Here is a 17,079-nt window from a genome sequence, read left to right on the forward strand (position 1 = left end):
GCAGGAGAATCACTTGGATCTGAGAGGCAGAGGTTGCAGTGAGCCAAGATCGTGCCATTGCATTCCAGCCTAGGCAACAAGAGCAAGACTCCATCTCAAAAAAAAGGCCAGGTGTGACGGCTTACGCCTGTAATCCCAGCACTTTGGGAGGCTGAGGCAGGTGGATCACAAGGTCAGGAGATAGAGACCATCCTGGCTAACATGGTGAAACCCCGTCTCTACTAAATATACAAAAGTTAGCCAGGTGGGGTGGTGTGCACCTGTAGTCTCAGCTACTTGGGAGGCTGAGGCAGGAGAATCCCCTGAACCCGGGAGGTGGAGGCTACAGTGAGCCAAGATCGTGCCACTGTACTCCAGCCTGGGCAACAGAGCGAGACTCGGTCTCAAAAAAAAAGCACCATGAGCTGTTTCCAGTGTCAATCAATTTATTTTCAATGAGGCCCAATTCTTTCAAATAACGTAAAATAAATTGACTAACTGAAATCTAGAATTGAATCCTTTAGTCAAAGAACCTCTGGAGAGGGGCTGGGAAAAACGGGACCGCATTATAGGGCCTACCAGAGTATGGCCCCACCGGGACGGGAGAACAATGCCTTATCCCAGGCGGCTGCTCAGACACTTACACAGCACCGTGATAGAAGTAACCGAGGAAGGGCGTGTTGGCCAGGGGTGACTGCACACACAGAAAGGGAAACCAGTCGGGCACAGCTTGTGTCGTCTCAGCAGAGCAGAGCTGATCAAAAGGAGGATTGATGTCCCCTCCAAACACGCCGGTGAAGCAGGACCATCTGAACAGCTCTGTTAAGTTGGATGAGCATTCCTTGAAGGCAAACACAAAGGCAGGGGCTGTGGCTGCAGTGAGGATCTCCTGGCAAGCCCAATAAATACTCACTCTTTACGGCCAGTAGGACGTTACTGAGTAAGCAAGAAAACCTATAATCTCTGTCTCATCTAAAAGTGTCTTGTGCCCATAAAAAGTAAAATAGCTCTAGAATTTCTTTTGTCAATTCTCCAAATAAGAAACTTTAGGCATTCAAGGGAACCACAGTTTTACTTGGGACATGAGATATTCCTGGTAAAACAAAAGAAGAAAAGATAGTACAGAACAGAGCCCAAATGAAGACAAGACCATAGTAAACCTCCTTTCTTAACTGGCATCACCATTCAAACCCTTAGCCCAGAAAAGCCAACGGACATTTAGAGTGAGGGGAAACATTCCATATTCCACAAGGATCGCCAGACCCTCGCTAGATTATAACAGGACCCAATTAATGTCATCAAGAAATTACTTGGGGTGGGTACAGTGGCTCACGCCTGTAATCCCAGCACTTGGGGAGGCCGAGGCAGGTGGATTACTTTAAGTTGGGAGTTTGAGAAAAATATTCAATTTATATGTTGTACCTGCTCTAAGCCTAAAAGAAAAAAAATAAAAATTTAATTTTTTTGTTGAGACAGAGTTTTGCTCCTGTTGTCCAGGCTGGAGTACAGTGGGGTGATCTTGGCTCACCGCAACCTCTGCCTCCTGGATTCAAGAAATTCTCCTGCCTCAGCCTCCAGAGTCACTGGGATTACAGACACATGCCACCACGCCCAGCTAATTTTGTAGTTTTAGTAGAGACGGGGTTTCTCCATGCTAGAACTCCCGACCTCAGGTGATCTGCCCACCTCAGCCTCCCAAAGTGCTGGGGTTACAGGTGTGAGCCACCATGCCCAGCCAAAATTTTAAAATTTTTAAAAATACTCAATTTGAAAACAATTTGCAACAGAAAATATAATCTCAGTTTTGGAAGATCATCCCTTAAAAAGCTGTTGGGGCAAGGCATGGTGGCTCACACCTGTAATCCCAGGATTTTGGGAGGCAAATGTAGGAGGACTGCTTGATCCCAGGAATTTGAGACCAGCCTGGGCATCATGGCAAAACCCGTCTCTACAAAAGATACAAAACAATTAGCTGGGTCTGAGGTGCATGCCTGTGGTCCCAGCTACTCTGGAGGCTGAGGTAAGAGGATCGTTTGAGCCTAGGAGGTCAAGGCTGCAGTGAGCCATAATTGCACCACCGCACTCCAGCCTGGGTGACAAAGCAAGACCCTGACTCAAAAAATAAAAAATAAAAAAAGCTGTTGGTGGTGCTCCTGGTGTTCTCACAGGTAGTGTACTTTTGTGCCCAATAATCAAAAAGACGTACCTGGTCACAGCAGCAGCAAACATCACAGGCCCCAGCTGTTAAATTACAAGGACAAGGACCAAGTGGTTGATACGCCTGGTTAGGAATGACAGTCATGTTCTCTGAAAAGTACACACAACAGAAAAATTCAGCTTAAGAAACACTCTGACAAAGCATTAGCACATTTTTGACATTCAAAAGAAAGCTGAATTGTCTTGTTTTGTAAATCATCATTACCAAGTATTCTACATTAAGGAATCCACAAAATAGATAATCTGAGGCCTGCATCTACCACTCCAGCAAAAACCCAAATACAAGAAAACACATCAGTTACAATGAGCCAAAAAAGTCATCGTTAATGTGGAAGATAATTAATTGACTAAGAGTCACAAGTTAGTATACACATAATGTACTGATTTTAGGCTGGGTGGGGTGGCTCACACCTGTAATCCCAGCACTGTGGGAGGCCAAGGCAGGCGGATCACCTGAAAAGTCAGGAGTTCGAGACCAGCCTGGCCAACATAGTGAAACCCTGTCTCTAACAAAAATACAAAAAGTAGCTGGTGTTGTGCACTTATAGCCCAGCTACTCAGGAGGCTGAGGCAGGAGAATCGCTTGAACCGAGGAGGCAGAGGATGCAGTGAGCCGAGACCATGCCACTGTACTTCAGCCTGGGTGACAGAGTGAGACTCTATCTCAATAATAATAACAAATAATAATAATGTACTGATTTTATTTTTCAATACTCTGAACAATCCTGCTAGAACACATCCTCATACTAAGCATTTTCTCCTGCTAATTCATTTCCTCTTCTTGGAAGATAAAACTGAAGCCATGGTGACATATCAGAGAGCTTATGTGGAATCCATCCAATCACAAGATCATATTTAATTATGCTAGACACTTGACTTCAAGTCTCTATTATGCTGCAAACTCAGATCCTCACACCATGATTCTGTTTCAATCATGGAGGAACTAACTAAGTAAAAAGAGGCAACTGTATTTTATTGTATTTTAATTTTTTCAGATAGGGATCTCACTATGATGCCCAGGTTAGTACTGAACTCCTCAGTCCTCCTGCTTCAGCCTCCTGAGTAGCTGCGATAACAGGAGAGAGCCTGTAGGAGGCTCATCTTTATAATTCCAGCACTTTGGGAGGCCAAGGTGGCTGGATCACTTGAGGTCAGGAGTTCAAGACTAGCCTGGGCAACATGATGAAGCCCCGTCTCTAATAAAAACACAAAACTTAGCCGGGCATGGTGGTACACGCCTGTAGTTCCAGCTACTTGGGAGGCCAAGGCAGGAGACTCACTTGAACCCAGGACGGTGGAGGTTGCAGTGAGCCAAGATCATGCCACTGCACTCCAGCCCGGCCACAAAGTGAGACTCTCCCTCAACCTCAAAAAAGAAAAACAAAAGGTTAGGCAAGGTGGCTCACACCTGTAATCCCAGCACTTTGGGAGGCCAAGGCAGGTGGATCACAAGGTCAAGAGATCGAGACCATCCTGACCAACATAGTGAAACTTCATCTCTACTAAAAATACAAAAATTAGCTGGGCATGGTGGTGCATGCCTCTAGTCTTAGCTACTCAGGAGGCTGAGGCAGGAGAATCACTTGAACCAGGGAGGCGGAGGGAGGTTGCAGTGAGCCAAGATCATGCCACTGCACACCAGCCTGGCGACAGAGCGAGATTTCGTCTCAAAAAAAAAGAAAAAGAAAAATTAATTTAATAATTTTACTGAACCCAACATATCCAAAATAATATTACTGCAACAGGCAATCAATGTAAAAATTACAAATGAGCTATTTCACATTCTTTGTTTCACAGTAAGGTCCTCAAAAACTGGTGGACAGTTACAGCACATCTCAATTAAGGCCCATCCCCTCTCAAGTGTCCAGTGTCCAAACATGGCTCATGACTGTGGTACCCAATAGTGCAGGTGGGACAAACGTGGTATGACCACGAGAGTATGCGGGGGGAGCTGGATTATGCAAGGATGAGACAGTGAACAGGGGTGGGGTTATGCAGGGATGATACAGTGAGACAGGGGTGGGGTTATGCAGGGATGAGACAGTGAGACTGGGGTGGGGTTATGCAGGGATGAGACAGTGAGACGGGTGGGGTTATGCAGGGATGAGACAGTGAGATGGGGTGGGGTTATGCAGGGATGATACAGTGAGACAGGGGTGGGGTTATGCAGTGATGATACAGTGAGATGGGGTGGGGTTATACACGGATGATACAGTGAGACAGGGGTGGGGTTATGCAGGGATGAGACAGTGAGACAGAGGTGGGATTATGTAGGGATGATGCAGTGAGACAGGAGCAGGGTTATGCAAGGATGATGCAGTGAGACAGGGGTGGGGTTATGCAGGGATGAGACAGTGAGACAGAGGTGGGATTATGTAGGGATGATGCAGTGAGACAGGAGCAGGGTTATGCAGGGATGATGCAGTGAGACAGGAGCAGGGTTATGCAGGGATGATGCAGTGAGACAGGGGTGGGGTTATGCAGGGATGATGCAGTGAGACAGGGGCGGGGTTATGCAGGGATCCTACGGTCAGACAGGGGCTGGGTTATACAGGGATCGTATAGTGAGACGGGGCGGGGTTATGCAGGGATGATTCAGTGAGACAGTGAGACGGGGTGAGGTTATACAGGGATGATATAGTGAGACAGTGAGACAGGGGTGGGGTTATGCAGGGATGAGACAGTGAGATGGGGCGGGGTTATACAGGGATGAGACAGTGAGACGGGGTGGGGTTATGCAGGGATGAGACAGTGAGATGGGGTGGGGTTAGGCAGGTATGAGACAGTGAGACAGGGGAGGGGTTATGCAGGGATGAGACAGTGAGACAGGGGCGGGGTTATGCAGGGATGAGACAGTGAGATGGGGCGGGGTTATGCAGGGATGAGACAGTGAGATGGCGCGGGGTTATGCAGGGATGAGACAGTGAGATGGGGTGGGGTTAGGCAGGTATGAGACAGTGAGACAGGGGAGGGGTTATGCAGGGATGAGACAGTGAGACAGGGGCGGGGTTATGCAGGGATGAGACAGTGAGACAGGGGCGGGGTTATGCAGGGATGAGACAGTGAGATGGGGCGGGGTTATGCAGGGATGAGACAGTGAGATGGTGCGGGGTTATGCAGGGATGAGACAGTGAGATGGGGTGGGGTTAGGCAGGTATGAGACAGTGAGACAGGGGCAGGGTTATGCAGGGATGAGACAGTGAGATGGGGTGGTGTTAGGCAGGTATGAGACAGTGAGACAGGGGCAGGGTTATGCAGGGATGAGACAGTGAGACAGGGGTGGGGTTATGCAGGGATGAGACAGTGAGACAGGGGCGGGGTTATGCAGGGATGAGACAGTGAGACAGGGGCGGGGTTATGCAGGGATGAGACAGTGAGACAGGGGTGGGGTTATGCAGGGATGAGACAGTGAGACAGGGGTGGGGTTATGCAGGGATGAGACAGTGAGACAGGGGTGGGGTTAGGCAGGGATGAGACAGTGAGACAGGGGCGGGGTTATGCAGGGATGAGACAGTGAGACAGGGGCGGGGTTATGCAGGGATGAGACAGTGAGATGGGGCGGGGTTATGCAGGGATGAGACAGTGAGACGGGGTGGGGTTATGGAGGGATGAGACAGTGAGATGGGGTGGGGTTAGGCAGGTATGAGACAGTGAGACAGGGGCAGGGTTATGCAGGGATGAGACAGTGAGATGGGGTGGTGTTAGGCAGGTATGAGACAGTGAGACAGGGGCGGGGTTATGCAGGGATGAGACAGTGAGATGGGGCGGGGTTATGCAGGGATGAGACAGTGAGAAGTGGTGGGGTTATGCAGGGATGAGACAGTGAGATGGGGCGGGGTTATGCAGAGATGAGACAGTGAGACGGGGTGGGGTTATGCAGGGATGAGACAGTGAGATGGCGCGGGGTTAGGCAGGTATGAGACAGTGAGACAGGGGCAGGGTTATGCAGGGATGAGACAGTGAGATGGGGTGGTGTTAGGCAGGTATGAGACAGTGAGACAGGGGCGGGGTTATGCAGGGATGAGACAGTGAGATGGGGCGGGGTTATGCAGGTATGAGACAGTGAGACAGGGGCGGGGTTATGCAGGGATGAGACAGTGAGATGGGGCGGGGTTATGCAGGGATGAGACAGTGAGACGGGGTGGGGTTATGGAGGGATGAGACAGTGAGATGGGGTGGGGTTAGGCAGGTATGAGACAGTGAGACAGGGGCAGGGTTATGCAGGGATGAGACAGTGAGATGGGGTGGTGTTAGGCAGGTATGAGACAGTGAGACAGGGGCGGGGTTATGCAGGGATGAGACAGTGAGATGGGGCGGGGTTATGCAGGGATGAGACAGTGAGAAGTGGTGGGGTTATGCAGGGATGAGACAGTGAGATGGGGCGGGGTTAGGCAGGGATGAGACAGTGAGACAGGGGCGGGGTTATGCAGGGATGAGACAGTGAGATGGGGGTGGGGTTATGCAGGGATCCTACAGTGAGACAGGGGTGGGGTTATGCAGGGATCCTACAGTAAGACAGGGCCAGGGTTATGCAGGGATGACACAGTGAGACAGGGGCGGAGTTATGCAGGGATCCTACAGTGAGACAGGGGTGGGTTATGCAGGGATGACACAGTGAGATGGGGCGGGGTTATGCAGGGATGAGACAGTGAGACGGGCAGGTTATGCAGGGATGACATGGTGAGACACAGCAGCTTCCCTGAGGGACTCTCACTCTCAGAGGGAGGAGACAGGTAAAGAGATCTTGTGACCATAAATGAGTAAACACCAAAATAGATCTTTCATGGGAACCCAGGGAGGGCACATTCCTTAGACTGGGGGTCAGGAGACTTGCAGAGAGAAGCATGCGCTGAGCCTGAAATACACATTTGTACAGGTAAGAGGGACTACTGGAGAGCTGTAGGTGGAGGGCAGAGGGAGCGGATGAACAGGGGAAACACTGTGGTGCAGGGGAGAAGGTGGTGGGCGTGAATGGGACAAGGCCAGAGAAAGCAGCTCAGGAGAGCATGCAGGAATTCAAGAGACGGGAGAGGCACTTGGGGATAACATACTTGGAGACAAGGGGAAATACTCAAGAAATGCTGAAAGAAGTCAACATCGGCAGGGCCCATCGCTTACAACCCTTCAGGACCGTTTCTGAACTTCTTTTCCTCTTTGAAGAGGAATATGTTACATGACATTTCAGCCTCCTAACTTGGAATCCAGTGACAGTAATGTTTCGGGTTTCTCTGCAATCATTTATCAGATAAAAGTATCAGTCTGCTGAATTTTGCTATTGCATTTGGTATACATTAGAAAACTATGCAGCAACTATCTGTTTAAACCCCACGTAACAGTTAACTTTAATGACACCATAGGTGAAGTATCTAAAGAACAACTCACAATCTGTTCTATGCGATAACAGAGCAGAACGTCAATGGTACGTCAATGGTATCCGGACAAGGAGAAGGTCTACATGGCAGACCTCGTTACAGGGGTAAGGGGCTCACCCTCAGTGTTATCAAAAAGCAAGGCACTTTATTAATTGATTGATTGATTTTTTGAGACAGGGTCTCACTTTGTTGCCCAGGCTGAAGTGTGAAGTGGCACAATCACAGCTCGCTGCAGCCTCAAGCTCCCTGGGCTCAGGTGATCCTCCCGCCTCAGCCTCCCAAGTAGCTGGGACCACAGGCATGCACCATCATGCCCAGCTGACATCTGTATTTTCTGTAAAGGCGGGGTCTCACTATGTTGTCTCTGCTGGTCTCAAACTCCTGGGCTCAAGTGATCCTCCCACCTTGGCCTCCCAAAGTATTTTACAGGCATAGGGCATAAGCCACCACCCCCAGCCACAAGGCACTCTAGAATAGGTGGCTCGTGGCACCTACTGTAAAACCTCTTCTAAAACCCTATTCTAACCCACAGAATAGGGTTTTACTATGTGTCATACAGATAAACGTCTGAGTGTTGATTTCTACGTTTGCCACATTGTTTGCTAGCTTCATTGTCACTAGAAATAACACATACCTCCTATCTGTGCTTCCATTCTTTTTCTGGTTTTAATCACTGGCTGGCTGGCTGGGTACAAAATTTTTCATACCTCGAAACCAGCCTGACCAACATGGAGAAACCCCATCTCTACTGAAAATACAAAATTAGTTGGGCACGGTGGCACATGCCTGTAATCCCAGCTACTTAGGAGGCTGAGGTAGAAGAATCGCTTGAGCCTGGAAGGTGGAGGTTGCAGTGAGCTGAGATAGCGTCACTGCACTCCAGCCTGGGCAACAAGAGCAAAACTCTGTCTCAAAAAAAAAAAATGTTTATACCTTCATGGGGTCAGAGGGGACAACTCAAGTACTCACATACAAAGATGTTCAATGTTCTGTTTGGTATTCTAAAATACTACCTAAATATACTCAAGTATATTTTCCTTTTTTTTTTTTTTTGAGACAGGGTCTCACTCTGTCAACCAGGCTGCAGTACATGGAGTAATCTCAGCTCACTGCAACCTCTGCCTCCTGGGCTCAAGTGTTCCCCCAACCTTAGCCTCCATAGTAGCTGGGGCTACAGGCACCCACTACCACACACGGCTAATTTTTGTATTTTTTTTGTAGAGATGGGGTTTTGCCACGTTGCCCAGGCTGCTCTTAAACTCCTAGGCTCAAGTGGTCCACTTGCCTCAGCCTCCAAAAGTGCTGGGATTACAGGTGTGAGCCACCACTCAGCCTCAAGCATATTTCTAAAAGGAAAAAACGTCAGTGCTTTGAATGGTACAGCTATCATGAGTCCCTCCTGTTGTTTTGGGTTGTTTTTTTTTTTATCACTGAATACTTTGTTTTTGCTTTGTTTTGAATTTTAAGCCAAAGAAAAACTTAAAACTTTTAAGTAGGTAACACATTTGCATGGTTCTCAAAAAATCAAAAGCAGATAAAAAAAGAAAAGTCCTCCCTGTCAGCCCTTTCCTATTCCCACATCATCCTCCAACTTGGTAGCACATTATTACCTTCTCCAACTTCCTTCCAGAATTTCTTTATGCAAATGTTTGCATTTCTGCAATCTTTATAACAAAAGCCAGCACACTGTAGGCAGCCATCTGCACTTTTGGCTTTTCTCACTTCATTCATCTTGGAGGTCTTTCCATGCAAGTCCCCTGAGGGCACAGTGGTCTGCTGCAGGGAGCTGTGGAAACTCCTCTTACCATCCTCAACTTCCAGAAGCACAAGAAGGACCACAGTTCAGGATGTAATAAGGGAAGTGGCAGTAAAGGAGCCTCCACGTAACAGACTTTTGCTACTGAAGTCTGGAATGCTTCTCCCTCCATGCCACATGGCCATAAAGGCAAGAGATGTCAGAGTTTGCCACAGGGAACAGGGAACATGGTGGTAGCAGTCATTATAGCAGACCCCTCTACGTCGGCACATCTAGTAGAAAGCTCTTTTGGTTTAAAAACATTGACATCACGTGAGAGGGAGATTTTCTCACTTCCAAAGATTCATGTATATGGGCATAATGATCTTTGCTGTAGCATCAAAAGCTGGGAACAGGCCAGTTGCAGTAGCTCATGCCTGTAATCCCAGCACTTCAGGAGGCTAAGGTGGGAGGATCACTTGGGCCCAGTAGTTCAAAACCAGCCTGGCTAACATAGTGAGACCCTGTCTCTACAAAAAATGTAAAAATTAGCCAGGTGTGGTGATACATGCCGGTAGCCCTAGCTACTCTGGAGGCTGTGACAGGAGAATCACTTGAATCAGGAAGGTAGAGGCTGCAGTGAGCCAGGATCATGCCCCTGCATTCTAGCTGCAGCCTGGGTAACAGAGTGAGACCCTGTCTCTAAAAAAGTGAAAATAAAAATAAACTTAAAAAAAAAGCTGGAAATGACATAAACTTCATCAGCGAAAGGCGACTTAAACAACAGTCGCCGGGCGCAGCAGCTCATGCCTGTAATCCCAGCACTTTGGGAGGCGGAAGTGGATGGATCACGAGGTCAGGAGATCAAGACCATCCTGGCTAACATAGTAAAAACCCATCTCTACTAAAAAATATAAAAAATTAGCCAGGCATGGTGGCACATGCCTGCAATCCCAGCTACTTGGGAGGCTGAGGCAAGAGAATCACTTGAACCCAGGAGGCAGAGGTTGCAGTGAGCCAAGATCGTGACACTGCACTCCAGCCTGGGCAACAGAGCGAGACTCCGTCTCAAAAATGAATAAATAAACGAACAATAGTCTATCCACGCAATGGAATACAATGCAGCTCTTAAGTAGAATGAGGTGAACCTACATGTGTTCATGTGGAATAATCTGTTATAATATTTTTTTGAAAGTATAGAATCGTGAATCATGTGTTGTTACTGTGTGTGTGTCTGTGTGTGTGTGTATGTGTGTGTGTTTAAGGGAATACACACCTCTATAAATTAGCAGGCTGACTTTAGGAAGGGGAACAGGAAGTCAAAAGCATTCACTGAAAATCTGCTGTTTTTCTGTATTCTGTAAACTTATTCATGAGTTTTTCTCTTCCTTTTTTCTTTTTTTTTTTTTAAAGAGATAGGATCTTGCTCTATCACCCACGCTGGAGTGCAGTGGTGCAATTATGGCTCACTGCAGCCTCAAATTCTTATGCTCAAGCAATCCCCCCACCTCAGCCTCCCTAGTAGCTAGGACTACAGGTAGGTACCATCATGCCCAGCTAACTTTTAAAAAATTTTTTATACAGATAGTATCTGCTACGTTGCCCAGGTTGGTCTCGAGCTCCTGGGCTCAAGAAATCCCCCTGTCTTGGCCTGCCAAAGCACTGGGATTACAGGCTGGGAGCCACTGTGTCTGGCCACCCTTCCTTCCTTCTTAAGATGGAGTCATGAGAAGGCCAGGCACGGTGGCTCATGCCTCTAATTCCAGCACTTTGGGAGACCAAGGCAGGCAGATCACGAGGTCAGGAGTTCAAGACCAGTCTGGCCAATATGGTGAAACCCCATCTCTACTAAAAATACAAAAATCAGCCAGATATGGTGGTGCATGCCTGTAGTCCCAGATACTTGGGAGGCTGAGACAGGAAAATCTCTTGAACCCAGGAGGTGGAGGTTGAAGTGGGCCAAGATCACTCTACCGCACTCCAGCCTGGGCAACAGAGACTCTGTGTCAAAAAAAAAAAAAAGATGGAGTCATGAGAATCAATGCACATAAACAAATTTCACCTCCCAAAAAGGATTCAAGGTGGCTTACAAAGATGCAAACAGTAGAGCAAGATCAAATAAATCTTAATAGTACAAAATGAAATTTTTTAAAAGAAAACTAGACAAAAAGTAAGTTTAAAAAGGCAAGACAGACTCAAGTGGAGTTAAGCGCACCTTACAAATTGCGTGGCATACACTTATAATCAAACAGGCAAGCTTGATACAAATGTTTCTTTTTGGTGTTTTGTTTGTTTGTTTGAGACAGAGTCTCCCTCTTTCGCCCTTTCGCCAGGCACCAGGCTCAAGTGCAGTGGCGTGATCTTGGCTCACTGCAACCTCCGCCCCTGGGCTTCAAGCAATTCTCCTGCCTCAGCCTCCCAAGTAGCTGGGACTACAGGCACGCAGCCACCACACCCAGCTAATTTTTGTATTTTAGTACAGATGGAGTTTCACTATGTTGGCCAGGATGGTCTTGATCTCTTGACCTTGTGATCCGCCCGCCTTGGCCTCCCAAAGTGCTGGGATTACAGGCATGAGCCATCACGCCCAGCCTGGTTTTTTTGAGTTTTTTTTTTTTTTTTTTTTTTTTTTTGAGACAGGGTCTCACTCTGTCACCCAGGCTGGAATACAGTGACATTATCACAGCTCATCGCAGCCTCAACCTCCTGGGCTCAAGCAATCCTCCTATCTCTTCCTCCCAAGTAGCTGGGACCAACATGCAAGTTTTGATAGTCAAAGACTTCACTTGCCTGAGGCATTATGGGTCAGAGAAGAGTTGGCATAAATTTCCACCTGAATGAGCACATGTGCTAAACAGGATGAATGACGAGATGCTGAAACCAGAAGGGTCTGGAGGATACAGGGGGACTCGGAGAAGGAATCTGTCTCATTGGAGAAACACCAGTCCAGACCTCTCTTCCACCTTACTGTCACTTCCAACACCTTCTGAAAAAAAAAAAGATTGTTTTACATTTAAAGTGACTCAAAACAGGTTCTATAAAAATACATAATTGAAAATACAATAAAAGCACACATCAGCCTCCATTCATTTTATAAAAGGGAAATGTATACAAAGACATAGTTATCTTTAGTTTCACCCCATAAACCTACGGTGACATGCAAGCCCTGACTCCTACTCAACATAAAAGCAAACAACTTTTAGGCTGGGTGCGGTGGCTCACGGCTATAATCCCAGTGCTTTGGGAGGCCAAGGCAGGCAGATCACCTGAGGTCAGGAGTTCAAGACCAGCTTGCCCAGCATGGCAAAACCTTGTCTCTACTAAAAATACAAAAAATTAGCTAGGCGTGGTGGTGGGTGCCTGTAATCCCAGCTACTCGGGAGGCTGAGGCAGGAGAGTCACTTGAATCCGGGAGGCAGAGGTTGCAGTGAGCTGAGAACGTGCCACTGCACTCTAGCTAGGGCGACAGAGAGAGACTCTGTCTCAAAAAAAAAAGCAACTTTTGGATATTTAGAGAAAGCTAAACATAGATCTGATCAATAAACTCAGTTTATCTCACACCTTTTTAGTTTATCATCCTATCAGTGGAAAGTAAATACACAAAAAAAGTCGATGAAAACCATCCTCAGTTTATCCCAGAATGACTTTAGACATGTACATGTTCATTCCTGGGGCACAAGCAAAATTTGTCTTTCTCGTCCTTTGATCTCCAGAATTGACGTTGCATATACTATGTGCCCAATAAACACTTATTAAGTAGAAGATACTTAATCTCTCCAGGTTTGAGTATACTTACACATCAGCTCAGGATTGGGCAAGATCAGTGGTTATGAAGCGTTTTTTTTTTTTTTTTTTTGAGGTGGCGTCTCACTCTTGTCACCCAGGCTGGAGTGCACTGGTATGATGCCGGCTCACTGCAACCTCTGCCTCCCAGGTTCAAGTGATTCTCCTGCCTCAGCCTCCCAAGTAGATGAGATTACAGGCACCCGTCATCATGCCCAGCTTATTTTTGTATTTTTAGTAAAGACAGGGTTTCACCATGTTGGCCAGGTTGGTCTTGAACTCCTGACCTCAGGTGATCAGCACACCTTGGCCTCTCAAAGTGCTGGGATTACAGGTGACCCAGCCTGACCAGTTTTTTGTTTGTTTGTTTGTTTAAGAGACAGGGTTGGCCAGACACGGTGGCTCACGCCTGTAATCCCAGCACTTTGGGAGGCCGAGGTGGGAGGATCACGAGGTCAAGAGATCGAGACCATCCTGGCCAACATGGTGAAACCCTGTCTCTATAAAAATAAAAATAAATAAATAAATAAATAAGAGACAGGTTCTTGCTCTGTTGCCCAGGCTGGATGAAGTGCAGTGGTCTGATCTTAGATCTCTGCAGTCCTGAACTCCTGGGTTCTAATAATCTTCCTGCCTCAGCTCTCTCACCCCTCTCCAAGTACCTGAGACTATAGATGTCCACCACCACACCTGGCTATTTTTGTTTTTGTTGTGTAGAGATGTTTTTGATGTGTCACTATGTTACAGGCTGGTCTGGAACTGCTGGGCTCAAGCCTCAACCTCCCAAAGTGCTATGAATACAGTCTTGAGCCATGATGCCCGGCATAAAGCTTTTTTGAGTCACAGATCCATTCAATAATCTGAAGGAAACTCACACACCCATTCGACAATCTCAAGGAAACTGGTGACCCCCTCATCAGAAAAATGCACATCCACACAGAACTTTACACTCAATTTCACAGAGTTCACAGACCCCCTGAAATGCATCCAAGGACTGCTAACCCCAGGGTTAGGAACCTGTAGGCTGGGTAAGTGTCTACCAGATTCAACAGCCCACAATTCCATGATTGTTCTGAGTATGGAGAAAGTCATGCCTTGTCAAATCAAGAAAGCATTGCAGAAACCCTGGATGGGGGCCCCTTCACAGGCTACAGAGCAAGTTTATTTCTGGCCTTACCCCACCGGGGGTCACAGTCACACTCCAGTCTTCCGTTTCATTGCTCAGCACTCCACAAGTTGGAACTGGCAATATTCCTAAGAAAGAGAAGATCAGCTTGCAAGGCAGCACAGCCCAGCAGCTCAGGGGGTGCACTCGAGGCAGACTGCCTAGGATGGACTCTCATTACAAGCCTAGGATTGGGCCCTTTACAAGCTGCGTGACACTGGGATGCTGACAACCTCTCTGAACTTGTTTCTTCATTGGTCAAAGGGGATGAAAAGATATTACTGTTCTTGCCGGGAAAATGGGATGATACACAATGACAGCTCAATGAATGCCAGACATTATTATTTCAAGCTTTCTTCGAACGTGTCCATCTGTCCTCTTTGGCCTACAGCAGCACTCCCATCCTTTTCTTCCCATGCGACTTTGCAGAGGACAGAGGCAGGGGCCCCAGAGGACGCCACCTCGCCAGGCTCCTTGGGAGGCCTGGATCCAATCCAACCCACACCCTTCCCAAAAGAAGGGCCGGACTTTACCCGCCTCGTCCTGCAGCACGGCCAGGGACACGGTCACACCCTCGGTGTCTCCGACCAGGGACGCCCTGACCGCAGGGCTGGACATTCGGATGAAAGGAGGGATGAAAGCTAGGCGGGAAGGAAGGGGACAGGGAGGGGTTAGCAGTGCAAGAGTCATTGCCCAAGGTGTGCGTGGCAGCTTGCTTTGGCGGTCCAGACTCCCGAAGCTCCCGGGGGAGTCCAGGTCTGGCCCTTTAACGCCCAGTCCCCTCAGCCCCGGCCCACCGAGGTCCCTGCCGCGCCTTACACACCCAGGTCCCCCCACAGCGGCCTCAGGAAGCCCTGAAGAAAGAGAAGCCCCAAAAGAAGAGCGGCCGGCGGCTGGAAGCCCATGCCTTGGGCCTCGCGGGCCTGGCACAGAAGAACCGTGCCCGGCTTAGAAGCCTGGAAGAACTCAGACCAGAAAACGCGTCAGCTGCCTCCCGGCCGCCGCCATCTTGTCAAGCGAACGCCGGGAGCTATGGCAACCGCTAATCGGCGACCGGCCAGGAGGAGCGCCGCACTGTGATTGGGCCAGCGCCAAGAGCGGGAGCACCCCGGCCCCGCCCACAAGGCCTTGTATTTTAGCTGCTTGACTGGTGGGGAGAGTGAACGCTGAAAAACCATACCTACTGGGTGTTCTGCTTAGTACCTGGGTGACAAAACGATCTGTGCACCCAACCCCCATGACTCGCAATTTACCTATATAGCAACCTGTGCATGGACTCCTGAGCCTAAAAGTTGAAAAAATAAAAATATAAAAGGTCATAAAAAGCAGGGGTGCATATACAGTTCAAAAACAAGTTTTCCCCTACCATGAAACTAATGCAACAACAGGCAAGAGCGAGCCTATAGACACTGGCTTCTAAATAAAAACGGTGGGATCTGCTCCTTAATAAACTTGATTTTTATAGGGATTTTTAGAGGTTGGGGACAAAAAGGGGATGGGGCTGCATCGTTGTTTTTATTATTATTCTCATTACTATCATATATTATGTATTTTTTATGTTTTATATTTTTATAAAATACACTTGATTTCATATATATATCAAATATACATACTTGGTATATATAAAACCTATATAGGCCAGACGCAGTGGCTCACACCTGTAATCCCAGCACTTTGGGAGGCTGGTGGATCACGAGGTCAGGAGTTTGAGACTAGCCTGACCAACGTGGTGAAACCCCGTCTCTACTAAAAATATAAAAATTAGCCAGGGGTGGTGGCACGTGCCTGTAATCCCAGCTACTCAGGAGGCTGAGGCAGGAGAAATGCTTGAAGCCGGGAGGCAGAGGTGGCAGCTAGTCAAGATCTGCCACTGCACTCCAGCCTAGGTGACAGAGCTAGACTCTGGATCAAAAAATATATATAAAATATGTATTTATATTTTCTTATAAAAATTATCTTTTATATAAATATAAAATATATGCATATTTAATACATTTTATACTTGTATTTTATAATTGCATAAATTTTACATTTTTATAATTATTAATCATTTATTATTATCATTATTGTTTTTCTTATCATTCTCCTAGGTTTTTGAAGGATTTTCTCCCCCAAACAGAGCTCTCAGCACTCTGAAAGCAGAGCCAATCACAGAACACACAAAAGGTTTCACCTAGCAATAGGACAGATGTGAAAGAATCAAAATTCTGTCTGGAAAAAAACTGTTTTTCATCTATCAATAGCTTCAAAACATTTCAAGCATTGTCACAGCTTGGGGACTGAGAGTACAGGCCCTGAGTTCGGGCTGCCTGGCGTGGGATTTCACCTTCCCTCCACAGATATTCTCAGCTCTTAAGTGACCTTGGGCAAGTCAACCTCTCTCAGCTTCAGCTTCCTCATCTATAAAAAAGGCATAATAGCCTGTAATCCCAGCACTTTGGGAGGCCAAGGTGGGCGGATCACGAGGGCAAGAGATTGAGACCATCCTGGCCAACACGGTGAAACCCCGTCTCTACTAAAAATACAAAAATTAGCTGGTCGTGGTGGCGTGCGCCTGTAGTCCCAGTTACTTGGGAGGCTGAGGCAGGAGAATTGCTTAAACCTGGGAGGTGGAGGTTGCAGTGAGCCGAGATTGCACCACAGCACTCCAGCCTGGTGCCTGGCAGTGGAGCAAGACTCTGTCTCAAAAAAAAAAAAAAAAAAGGCATGATAATAGTCCTTCCCTGGGGATTGTGTGAGGCTGAAATGAGGTAACATATCTAATGAGGTTGAAGCAGTGCATGGCATATAGTAAGCAGTTAGTTCATGATCACTTACTTGTTAGCTAC

General features: G+C 47.5%; 1 protein-coding gene across 5 annotated transcripts in view; it reads right to left on the reverse strand.

Moving 5' to 3' along the window:
• TCTN2 (tectonic family member 2) overlaps nt 1–15,249 on the reverse strand; it is a 37,537-nt gene extending 22,288 nt beyond the window's left edge. For 3 of the 5 annotated variants that reach the window (XM_021670001.2, XM_064379611.1, XM_064379614.1), the window contains exons 1-6: nt 15,075–15,249; nt 14,785–14,892; nt 14,264–14,340; nt 12,094–12,289; nt 2,186–2,286; nt 624–820 (exon numbers count right to left, since the gene is read on the reverse strand). In XM_021670001.2, the coding sequence (XP_021525676.2) occupies nt 624–820; nt 2,186–2,286; nt 12,094–12,289; nt 14,264–14,340; nt 14,785–14,892; nt 15,075–15,156 (761 nt within the window). In that variant the 5' untranslated portion in view covers nt 15,157–15,249. The remainder of the gene's footprint in view (nt 1–623; nt 821–2,185; nt 2,287–12,093; nt 12,290–14,263; nt 14,341–14,784; nt 14,893–15,074) is intronic. The other 2 variants (XM_064379613.1, XM_064379612.1) reach the window with 1 other exon arrangement.
• Nucleotides 15,250–17,079: the final 1,830 nt, after the last annotated feature.

Source organism: Aotus nancymaae, unplaced genomic scaffold (genome assembly GCF_030222135.1).
Source record: "Aotus nancymaae isolate 86718 unplaced genomic scaffold, 86718_ANA_hifiasm-v0.15.2.pri h1tg000021l, whole genome shotgun sequence".
NCBI classification, from domain to species: Eukaryota; Metazoa; Chordata; class Mammalia; order Primates; family Aotidae; genus Aotus; species Aotus nancymaae.